At 45.8% G+C, this 12,295-nt stretch overlaps 1 protein-coding gene across 2 annotated transcripts in view; it reads left to right on the top strand.

The window, feature by feature from the left end:
• The window catches only part of LCAT (lecithin-cholesterol acyltransferase), a 28,311-nt gene extending 19,418 nt beyond the window's left edge, over positions 1–8,893 (top strand). For both annotated transcript variants that reach the window (XM_069966456.1, XM_069966457.1), the window contains exons 5-7: positions 2,522–2,617; positions 4,314–4,538; positions 6,948–8,893. In XM_069966456.1, the coding sequence (XP_069822557.1) occupies positions 2,522–2,617; positions 4,314–4,538; positions 6,948–7,471 (845 nt within the window). In that variant the 3' untranslated portion in view covers positions 7,472–8,893. The remainder of the gene's footprint in view (positions 1–2,521; positions 2,618–4,313; positions 4,539–6,947) is intronic.
• The last annotated feature ends 3,402 nt before the right edge of the window (positions 8,894–12,295 follow it).

Below are 12,295 nucleotides of genomic sequence, written 5' to 3'. Positions count from 1 at the left end.
CTGAATACTGTAAATTTAAGTATGGTTTCGGAAATGAACTTGCATCACATATTTACACTAATGGGGTAGATTTAGCAGGTTATTTTACAGTCCATGTTCTGCAGCCCTTGTACCATTTTTTCAGGCACCTTCACATTGCAAAACAAGGACTTACTTCAAAGTCACAAAGAATAAAACACAAGGAATGAAACTCAGCAATAGGAAATTCTAGTCTGACTTGGCATTGCTTTTGTAAACATGAACCTTTACTTCCCCCGGTGTCTATCCCTGCTCAACCTCCCTGCACTCATTGACCCGCTACCAGGAGAGGACCAGAGCCATGGCAGTCTGTAGGAGAGGACCAGAGCCATGGCAGAGTGTAGGAGAGGACCAAAGCCATGGCAGAGTATAGGAGAGGACCAAAGCCATGGCAGAGTATAGGAGAGGACCAAAGCCATGGCAGAGTATAGGTGTGGACCAGAGCCATGGCAGAGTATAGGAGAGGACCAGAGTTAGGGCAGAGTATAGGAGAGGACCAGAGTTATGGCAGAGTATAGGAGAGGACCAGAGCCATGGCAGAGTATAGGAGAGGACCAGAGTTATGGCAGAGTATAGGAGAGGACCAGAGTTAGGGCAGAGTATAGGAGAGGACCAGAGTTAGGGCAGAGTATAGGAGAGGACCAGAGCCATGGCAGAGTATAGGAGAGGACCAGAGTTAGGGCAGAGTGTAGGAGAGGACCAGAGCCACGGCAGAGTGTAGGAGAGGAGCAGAGCCACGGCAGAGTGTAGGAGAGGACCAGAGCCACGGCAGAGTGTAGGAGAGGAGCAGAGCCACGGCAGAGTGTAGGAGAGGAGCAGAGCCACGGCAGAGTGTAGGAGAGGAGCAGAGCCACGGCAGAGTGTAGGAGAGGACCAGAGCCACGGCAGAGTGTAGGAGAGGACCAGAGCCACGGCAGAGTGTAGGAGAGGACCAGAGCCACGGCAGAGTGTAGGAGAGGAGCAGAGCCACAGCAGAGTGTAGGAGAGGACCAGAGCCACGGCAGAGTGTAGGAGAGGACCAGAGCCACGGCAGAGTGTAGGAGAGGACCAGAGCCACGGCAGAATACAGGAGAGGACCAGAGTTAGGGCAGAGTGTAGGAGAGGACCAGAGCCATGGCAGAGTATAGAAGAGCACCAGAGCCATGGCAGAGTATAGGAGAGGACCAGAGTTATGGCAGAGTGTAGGAGAGGACCAGAGTTATGGCAGAGTGTAGGAGAGGACCAGAGTTAGGGCAGAGTGTAGGAGAGGACCAGAGCCATGGCAGAGTATAGGAGAGGACCAGAGTTAGGGCAGAGTGTAGGAGAGGACCAGAGCCACGGCAGAGTGTAGGAGAGGACCAGAGCCACGGCAGAGTGTAGGAGAGGAGCAGAGCCACGGCATAGTGTAGGAGAGGAGCAGAGCCACGGCAGAGTGTAGGAGAGGACCAGAGCCACGGCAGAGTGTAGGAGAGGACCAGAGCCACGGCAGAGTGTAGGAGAGGACCAGAGCCACGGCAGAGTGTAGGAGAGGACCAGAGCCACGGCAGAGTGTAGAAGAGGACCAGAGCCACGGCAGAGTGTAGGAGAGGACCAGAGCCACGGCAGAGTGTAGGAGAGGACCAGAGCTACGGCAGAGTGTAGGAGAGGACCAGAGCCACGGCAGAGTGTAGCAGAGGACCAGAGCCACGGCAGAGTACAGGAGAGGATCAGAGTTATGGCAGAGTGTAGTAGAGGACCAGAGTTATGGCAGAGTGTAGGAGAGGACCAGAGCCATGGCAGAGTGTAGGAGAGGACCAGAGTTATGGCAGAGTGTAGGAGAGGACCAGAGTTATGGCAGAGTGTAGGAGAGGACCAGAGTTATGGCAGAGTGTAGGAGAGGACCAGAGTTATGGCAGAGTGTAGGAGAGGACCAGAGCCATGGCAGAGTTTAGGAGAGCTCAGAGCCATGGCAGAGTATAGGAGAGGATCAGAGTTATGGCAGAGTGTAGTAGAGGACCAGAGTTATGGCAGAGTTTAGTAGAGGACCAGAGTTATGGCAGAGTGTAGTAGAGGACCAGAGTTATGGCAGAGTTTAGTAGAGGACCAGAGTTATGGCAGAGTATAGGAGAGGACCAGAGTTATGGCAGAGTATAGGAGAGGACCAGAGTTATGGCAGAGTATAGGAGAAGACCATAGTTATGGCAGAGGACTAGATTTATGGCAGAGTATAGGAGAAGACCAGAGTTATGGCAGAGGACTAAATTTATGGCAGAGTATAGGAGAAGACCAGAGTTATGGCATGGGTCGGACATCTAGAGATTCTGGCTTGTAAATTCAGTAATTCTGGTAGAATTATATAGCATTCTGCAGCTGTTAGCAGAGTACTTGCCAAAATAAATAAGGGGAGCACTGAAAGACAATTCCCCAGAGGGTGTGAAGTAAGCTCGGTCCATCTCAGTATGTAACACAGTGTAAGAAGGCTACAGGGTGCACAGCAGTAACTGGAGAGTCTATATCTGCACTCATTTCTCTCTTCCACTTGCAGGTTATTTTCACACTCTTGTACAAAACCTGGTAAACAATGGTTATGTGAGGGATGAGAACGTACGGGCCGCTCCCTATGACTGGAGAATTGCTCCCAGTAAGTATAACCTCCTTTCCCCCGCCCCGCCCCACAAAAGTCCAGATAAATGTATGAAACAAGGTGGTTCCAGCAGCCTGTAGCCTCCTCTCCTGGCAGCCTCTGTGTAATATGTTATTATAGGACAGTGAAATCTCCTCACCTTCCAGCAGCCTGTAGCCTCCTCTCCTGGCAGCCTCTGTGTAATATGTTATAAGAGGACAGTGACATCTCCCCACCTTCCAGCAGCCTGTAGCCTCTTCTCCCTGCAGCCTCTGTGTAATATATGTTATTATAGGACAGTGACCTCTCCTCACCTTCCAGCAGCCTGTAGCCTCCTCTCCTTGCAGCCTCTGTGTAATATATGTTATTATAGGACAGTGACATCTCCTCACCTTCCAGCAGCCTGTAGCCTCCTCTCCCTGCAGCCTCTGTGTAATATGTTATAAGAGGACAGTGACATCTCCCCACCTTCCAGCAGCCTGTAGCCTCCTCTCCCTGCAGCCTCTGTGTAATATGTTATTATAGGACAGTGACATCTCCTAACCTTCCAGCAGCCTGTAGCCTCCTCTCCCTGCAGCCTCTGTGTAATATATGTTATTATAGGACAGTGAAATCTCCTCACCTTCCAGCAACCTGTAGCCTCCTCTCCCTGCAGCCTCTGTGTAATATATGTTATTATAGGACAGTGACATCTCCTCACCTTCCAGCAGCCTGCAGCCTCTGTGTAATATATTTTATTATAGGACAGTGACATCTCCTCACCTTCCAGCGGCCTGTAGCCTCCTCTCCTTGCAGTCTGTCTGTAATATATGTTGTTGTTATTATTTATTTATTAATTAATTAAGCGCCCTTAATTCAAGAGCGCTATACAAACAATAGGGGTTAACAAACAGAAACATTACAAGATCAAAAAACATTGAAGACAACGGCTGACTGGTACATGAGGAGAGAAGACCCCTGCCCACGAGGGCCTACAATCTATACAATGTTATTAGAGGACAGTAACATCTCCTCTTCTTCCAGCAGCCTGTAGCCTCCCCATGTCATGTTTTTATGGCATTTCCTTAGTATTGCAATGGTGAGATAATGGGAGTCGGTACATCAGGTATTATAAGATATCCCCAGTCATGACCTGTTGGGGTTACTTGAGGACTGGAGTGGAGAAACACTGGTGTAGAGCATGTGGGGGCACAGAAAGAACTTAGACACTGTTGAACCAGTGGGACATAGTGAGAACCTAAAGTCTGTGGAGCTGGTGACACACAGCAGGGACCCTGACATCTGTGATAGCACTGCCACAACAGAACCCCCCCCCCACAAAAAAAAAAAAAAAAAAGGTGGTACAGGAACACTAAGACCTCAGACACCAGAGATGGCTTTGGACTAGGAACTCAGACTGAAGTGGGCAGGATAGGAACTCTGTGATAGTGGAGGAGGTTCTTGGGTAACAGCAGCAGGATAAGAATGTGGGTCACTAGCAACAGCACTCTTTTTTCAAACCCACGGGGTGGACCTTCTCACAGGTGTTGTCTTCTTAGGAGTTTTCATGCTTCTTTGCATTGTCAAGAGATTTATAAGAACATATGATAGGAGATTACAGGGTTGTCAATGCTTTAATCTCAGAGCAGAAGAACGTGAGATTCTCCTTGACATGATCTTGATAATACTGTATTTATATGAATATCTCCTCATGATGAATGTGTCTATTTTACAGATGGCCAGAAAGAATACTTTGAAAAGCTTAAACTTCTGATTGAGGAGATGCACTCCCAGTACGAGAAGCCAGTCTTCCTCATCGGTCACAGTCTTGGCAATCTCTACCTCCTGTACTTCCTTAACCACCAGCCTGCACAGTGGAAGGAGAAATATATCAAGGGTTTTATATCATTGGGAGCACCTTGGGGTGGAGCAGTTAAGCCACTGCTTGTCTTAATGTCAGGTCAGTGGGCTATGTTCAAACACTGGACAGCCTACAAAATTCTATTAGCCCAAATACAGACCAGCAGACATTTTAGAACCTTAAAGGGACTTTCTGAGTTTCAAAACAATACATTGCTAAAACACATTCCCATATCTCAGCACATACAGCATAACGAATCCATTAATATGTTGATGCTCCATAATATGAGGCCATGTTTGTTTACTCAGCCTTATGTTAAGACTATATTTCTCTTTGCATGCTCTAGGCTATGGGTCTCAAAACGACGGCCCTCCAGCTGTTGCAAAACCACAATTCCCATCATGCAGCATATTGCAAAGCTGGAGGGCCACAGTTTGGAGACCCATGCTCTAGTCTAGGCAGTGTGTATTAGGCTTCCTTTCTCCATCTACTGGACAGCTCTCAGAAAATGATTCATAGCCTGACAAATACACAGGATACACTGGCAGGTACATGCTTTACACTGTGCTGTCACTGTTAGACAGTACAGATAGTAGTAAGTCAGGCACTCTGGTGCAGCCAGGGTGCATGTGCAATGACATCCTTAGATAATAATAGAAATTCTCACACTCTGTGTATGATTCTTATGCTTAATCAACAGTCTCCATGTTTAGGCTATGTTCACACTACATATGAGACCGGCCGTTCCGTGACCCCGGCCGGCCGGGTGATCTTTCTGGCCGCAGAGCTCTGATGTGGGCGCATCAGCGTGTGCCCGCATCAGAGCTTCCCATAGCACACAGTGAAGCAAGCGCCCCGGAGCCACTCGCTTCACTGTGTGAACTGACAGGTCTTTCTGCAGCCGGAATTCACTGAATTCCGGCCGCAGAAAACTGACATGTCAGTTATTTGCGTGGCCGCAAAGATCCCGGCCGGAGCGTATACGATGTGTGTACGCTCCGGCCGGGATCCCATTGCTTAATAGGCTGTGTTCCACTGCTTAAAAACTACGGCCATCGGCAACAACGGCCGTTGTTTTACGTAGTGTGAACATAGCCTTAGTCAGTGGTTAATTTTCCCCAACAAACCCGGCTGGTTCACAAAAAGGGGCATGTTAACTTTATCCAGGAACACAGAAAAATGCAACAGCTCACCACAACAGCAAGATACAGACCCACCATAGACATGAAAATAGTTAAAAGCAGCCCCCCCAACTGCTAAAAAAAAACTCCCACAAAAATAATGAGTCTCTTGGTTACTATTTTTTTAACAGTTGGGGGGGCTGCTTTTAACTATTTTCATGTCTATGGTGGGTCTGTATCTTGCTGTTGTGGTGAGCTGTTGCATTTTTTTGTTTTTTTGTGTGTTTGCAATTTCAGCCATAGCAACGTGTTTCTGCCTAGTGTGAACGGTGTTCTAGGAGAGCTGACCAATTTTGTCCAAACTTTATCCAGGGTATAAACACACACACATATCGCAAGGTTTTCAGCACACATTTCATTGAAAATGTTTTGCTTAGTTCTCTACAGTGAATGAAGTGAGTTTTACAAGTTGAAATTTATTTATCAGGGTGGCCACTCTCCACCGAATGCAGCTGTAATTTATGACAGGGATTACTGCTACACGGAAGCCTATTCCAATGCTGCATTCAAAACTGAAATCTCAAAGAAATAACTATTGTGCAAAGTTCTGCATTATAGTCATTTGTCAAAAAATAGTGGAGGCCTGTCTTGAAAGTAGAACCCACAGCAAATATCTAGTTAATTCCTGCCTTATGTATGCTCTAGGTCTCGATTTTAATATTGTAGCTCCGTTGTACATGTAGGGTAGAGATTTATGCGAGCAGGCGTAAATCATGATAAATGAGGCACGGGAAGAGGCCACGCCTCCTTTACGTTTTGCCACCCTGACGCACGGCAGCCATATGCCAGGTAGTAGAGGCAAATCTGTGCCTTCTCCCTGGTGTACGCCCCTGCCAGACCGTTTGTAAATGTCCCCCATATGTGTTCTATTGTGCTGCTTATGCTTCTGTATTCCGCTCTGAGTTGGTGGGCAGGCCCTTTTTTATAAAGGACATTTGCCTTAGCTCAGTTAGTTTACTCAGCTGCAGCAGTGCCCAGGGGCGTGTACACCCGCCGACCAATCAGCATCCATGGGCCAGACTGTGCAGAGCAGAAAGACAACTGACATCACTTCCTGCATTTGGTCTCTTTTTTGCTTTTACTAAAGACCAAGCCTTTTACTAAAGACGGAGCCTCAAGTTCAGTTTTCCAGTAAGTGACACACCTAATGTCAATTTTCTATTTTAAATAGAAAACAGGCAAAAAAAAAACAAAACATGTTATTTGCAAAGATGTAGTATATTGCCTTCCTAGTCGATTTATCATTATTTATTGTCTGCCCACCAAGTGATAATTATGCCCCTGTAAGCTTTATTCCCTCCTTAACAACTTTCTTGCTGGTTTACAGGAGATAACCATGGGATTCCAATGGTCTCCAACATTAAAATTCGAGAAGAACAAAGAATGACCACAACCAATCCATGGATGCTTCCAACGAATTTGGGATGGCCAGAATCACATGTTTTTATTTCAACTCCGACATATAACTACACTTATAAGGACTATAAGAAATTCTTCCATGATATTGACTTTGAAGAAGGTTGGTACATGTGGGAAGATACAAAGGATCTTTTGGATGGGCTTCCTCCACCGGGAGTGGATACATACTGCATCTATGGCACCGGTCTCCCGACAGCTGAAACCTACATGTATGGGGATGGCTTTCCCAATGAGCCTCCGATAGACATAATTTATTCTGATGGGGATGACACAGTACATAAGAGAAGTATGGAACTGTGCAAAAGATGGGAAAACCAGCAGAATAAGAAGGTCCAGGTGATTGAGCTGGATGGAATGCACCATCTCAGTATGGTCTTCAGCAACCGAACATTAACTGTTATTAATGATATCCTGCTGGGGGACGACCTCTAGACCTATTATTATGTTATTTGTGATAATCAACTGCACGGAAGGAAAAGGACTTAGGATGTGCAGGCCCTGTGTATATGTTCCCTAATTATGAGGGCCCCGTGTATATGTGCTTGTTATTTTAGGGACCTATGTGACTACTGTTATAGGGATGTGTAGCTTAATACTATTACATAATAAATTAGTACATCAGCTGCTTGTTCACATGTCCTCACATACTTATGTGGTCAGCTAGTAAGCTTCAATAAGTTGAGACGCTGCTGAATGCTAGGCAGGACCAACAAGTATGGTGTGTATATGTCATGCCTGGCATCTATCATGCCAGGCATCTATCATCTGTTCGGTTCTAATTAATAGGACAGGTCTATGATACCTGCCAGGTGGCATACAGGCCTACTGATCAGGAGAGTGACCTCTCTCCTCACCCTCTATGTGAGCAAGAAGACCCCATAGACTTACATTATGCATCGGTCTGTCAAGTGACAAAGTGATGGTAGAGAACATGGTAAGTATGGACTTCTCTCAGCTCGTTCTCCTAATTGGTTGAGGTCTCTATGAAATATCAGACCTTTGATGACCGTGCCCATGTAAATTGTCCTTTTGCTTCCACCACACTGGTCATTACATTGTTGTAATCAGATAGCAAAAGCCACAACATAGTTCGTGTAACATATCAGTATCTAGGCTATGAGGATATGTTCACACATAGTATATCAGGCCATAAAATGATTGTTTTACAGTTCAAAAAAGCATCCAGATTTGCGGGTGGAAAATCTGCTTTATTTCTGCTGGGAAATATGCAAGTTTGTGTGAATTTTAATGCAGATTTACTTATGTTTTTCCTTTTGGATGCTGAAATTAAAATTCATCTGGTTAAAAGAAAAGTCCAGCCAAGACAATAATTGCAGCATGGGCAGGGGGGTGCAGGAATATAATAAAAAATCAATAGTTACTTGTCCTTGTGCCCCGCGGCATCTCGTCACAGGCTGTCCTGCCCCAGTCACTGACTGCCTGAGCGGCCATTTTTGAGCTGGATCGTGGCGCTGTAAAACACCGGAGCCACAGGAGGCCTCTGGCAGCATTGTGGGGGACGGATACTGTAAGTATAGATTCGTTATTTTTTTTTCCGCACACCCCTGCCAGCACTGGATTTTTCGTGCTGGGCAGACTTCTGCTTTAAAACATTTTTTGCATCGTGTGGATGGCATTTGTTAAAGCCCTCATTGCTAGCACTCTGATGCCCCGCACACAATCCAACCACAAAACATTTCTGTTGATTATTCCATTATATATGTTATATGTTTTCCTGTATTTCATTGAAAGTACCTATGGCATTCATTTTATTAATTTACTTGTGTGATGGATCTTTCTTGAAGCCTGAATGTTAAGCTAATAAACAAACACTGTTTAGTGATTTATCTATAACTTGTGAGTTTGCTATAAAGTTGCCTAAACATCCTGTACATTTGAAGAATGACATATTGTCAAGGCAGTACTCGTTTATTACAAGTGTAAGGGTACTATTACACGAAACGATAATTGGCAGAATCGGCCCTATCCAGCTGATTATCGTTCCGTGTAATAGGTTCAGACCTATAATTGTCGGCCACCGACCGCACACCGCTACGTGCAACAGCGGTGCGCGGCCGGCGGCTAATGATTTGCAAAAAAATACATTACCTAGCCATGGTCCAGGGCTCCTCCTGCTCCTCTTCTCCCCGGGTCCTGTGCGCTGCAGCTTCACAGCGGCCTGTCTTAGCTGATGGTGGCTCAGCCAATCACAGGCTGGGACCGTTGCGGCCAGTGATTGGCTGAGTGGCCTGTCAACTAAGACAGACCACGCTGAAGCTGCAGCGTGCAGTACCTGGGGAGAAGAGGAGCAGGAAGAGCCCTGAACCCGGCATAGGTAATGTATACCAGTTTAGCAAGGGCTGCAAGGACATCGGTAACGATGTCCCTGCAGCCCTTGTTAAATGATTATCGGGCCGTGTAATAAGCCCTGTAAACGAGTGCCGATCTAGCCAATCGGCGCTCGTTTACATTTTTTATCGGGCCCCTATCAGCCCGTCTAATAGTACCCTTATACAAGTAGCCAACACAAAGAGAGAAGTCATACAGATAAGATGCCAGGCTCGTATTCTCAATGGACAGGTTCCTCATTTGCATAGTAGCTTGTGATTACATAGTTCTTCGATTACGTGGTTATAAACAGACTCTGCTTTTTAGGTGTTGGTAAGATGTCCGTGCCATCTTACCGATGTAATGTACAGAATTGTCTTTATTTTCACAACAGTCCCCCCCTATAAAGACTATTCTGCCCCTATACAAAAACCAATCACCTGTCCCAATGCATTGAATCCTCTTCACCAGTTATTTGACGGTTCATTCCTAGTGAATAACCCCCTAAAATTAGGTAAGTCAGTTTTTTTGACCCTCTTCTTTATTATACTTATAGGGGTTGTCTGTGGAACTAAACACTGTAGATTGATTTAGTGGCGAGTAGATCTTCTCGTAGTTCACATCGCCATAGGTTGCAGTTACAGGTGCCATTGCTAAAATTTGCGGGTTTATGTCTTCAATGGTTTTGTTAAGCAGTTTTTTGGCATGCGATATGATGCAACATGCTATAAAAATAAGCAAAAGTAGAACAATTGCTATCCAAATTTGAGCCTATACTCCCTTTTAACCCTTCATCCAACTGAAGTATGGGTCATCTATGCCTGAATTTCTATTTAGTTTTTCCGATAAATCAGGCAGCTCTTTTAGGGCCTCGATTATACTGCCATCTGGTCCCATGTTATTTGGAATGTATGTACAACACGTGTCTATCATTTTACAGACGCCTTCTTTCTAAACCCGGAGTGTCAAGGGCCAGACGGTTCTGACAGGCCATAATACAGGTGGGACCTAGCTCCTTTCAATGTCTCTGTTTATATTTGTATTTAATATCATATAATGTTCATAATGAAACTACACTAAAAATAAAAACAAAGTATAAACTATATAACAGCTAAGAGTTCAATTTTTTCTCATAATGAAAATCATATATCATGTGATCCTTTATTTACACAGGTGAGTAGCATTGGTAAAAATACTCAAATCTGCCTTTTAGTCCTTTGGCCGATATCAAGTTTTCACAGCCGCACAGTCTATTTACCAGATCAGGTTATGGTTCCCTCTAAAGCCACTAGTATCGCTTCAGTCATAGGCTTTTTAGCTAACCTGTAAAGACATCAGTACAGACAAGGACATACCTATATAGACCACCTGTGGCAGGTGGATGACGTCCACTTACATTCCCTGAAACAGGCAGGAAGAAGACTATGCAGACAGGCACTTTACAGTGTTACTTACAGTAGGTTATGACAGGTGTAGATAATACAGCCATACACAACCCTCTTTGCATATTTGTTGACCCCTTGGCCGCCCAATGTGAAGATACTACACCACATTACACATGGCTTCCTTCTGCTGGTTTTGTCACATAACTCGCAATAAGATACAAGGTTGCCGGCAAACAGTTTCTTACTTACTGTCCGATGCCATTTTCACCCTGTACCTCCTCTCTCTCCATCCGTTGGTCTCACAGCTTGTCGCTGGAAAAGACTTAAAAGCAAACAGATCCACAACTCCACATCCACTTGTACACTTGGTACAGAAACCTGAAGAAGAGACTGGAAACTGCAGCATTGGCAGCCTTATCCATCATGCGTCTCCCCTTTGGCCTCAGGGGTTAACTGTGTGAACCTGAATGTTGCGTCAGTCGCATCCTCGGGTAGCTCTAGATCTTTGGACAGTTTTAGGGGCCTATTCCATGGAGCGATAATCGGCACAATTATCGCTTGGTGGAATAGAGAAAACGATTGTGTCATTGGCTGATCGTTTATTTAGGCCCAAACCTAAAATCATCGGTCACCCACCGCGCATCGCTGCGTGGAATAGCGATGCGCAGCGGACAACCGACGATTAAAGCAGTATACATTACCTAGCAGGGCTTCTCCTCCGCTCCGTCTTCATCCTGGTCCCACGAGCAGCAGCAGCTTCGATGCCACCTGACTGAGCTGTCAGACTGCTCAGCCAATCACAGGCCGGGACCAGTTGATGATGCAAGCGGGACCAGGATGAAGACGGAGCAGAGAAGAAACTCTGCTAGGTAATGTATGCTGCAAGGACATCGGTAACTATGTCCCTGCAGCCCTCGATAAACGATCATTGGGCCGTGGAATAGGCCCAGTAAACGAGCGCCGATCTAGCAGATCGGCGCTCGTTTACATTATTGATCAGGCCATAGAATAGGGCCCTTACTTGTTGGTTTGCACAGGGACCCCACAACATCTCTAATTTGCCAATTGACAACTAATCTTGGCAATCTAAAAAGGCAGGTTTTTTATTTGTACAGAATTGTCTTTATTTCCACAGTCGTTTATTTCAACAGTCCTTGTAAAACATGGATCTTCAGGCTATTAAAGGGGTTTGAGTTTCTATAGACCTTCGATGTCTGATCTGCAGAGCTGCTGCACTGACACCTATACACAGTGAATGCTGCCATTCAATTGAGTAGGAACTGAGATGCAGTACCCTGCTCCCCCACTAGGCAGTAAATGGCTCAGGGCTCGACAGGGGGGGGGGGGGGGGGGGTACCAGACAAAATATCAGGTCTGTAACATGGAACTAAATGGTATGACAAGCAGGCAGTCACAAAGGAAACATACAAAGTACTGGTTCTGATGCCTGGAACCAGACATTGAATGGATGATGGCTCATATGTATGATGATGATGATGGCATTTGGGAATGAAGCAGATGACAAAATAGGAATAAGTACAAG

The sequence above is a fragment of the Dendropsophus ebraccatus genome, chromosome 4, assembly GCF_027789765.1.
Source record: "Dendropsophus ebraccatus isolate aDenEbr1 chromosome 4, aDenEbr1.pat, whole genome shotgun sequence".
NCBI lineage: Eukaryota > Metazoa > Chordata > Amphibia > Anura > Hylidae > Dendropsophus > Dendropsophus ebraccatus.
This window is presented reverse-complemented; position numbering and strand designations above follow the sequence as displayed.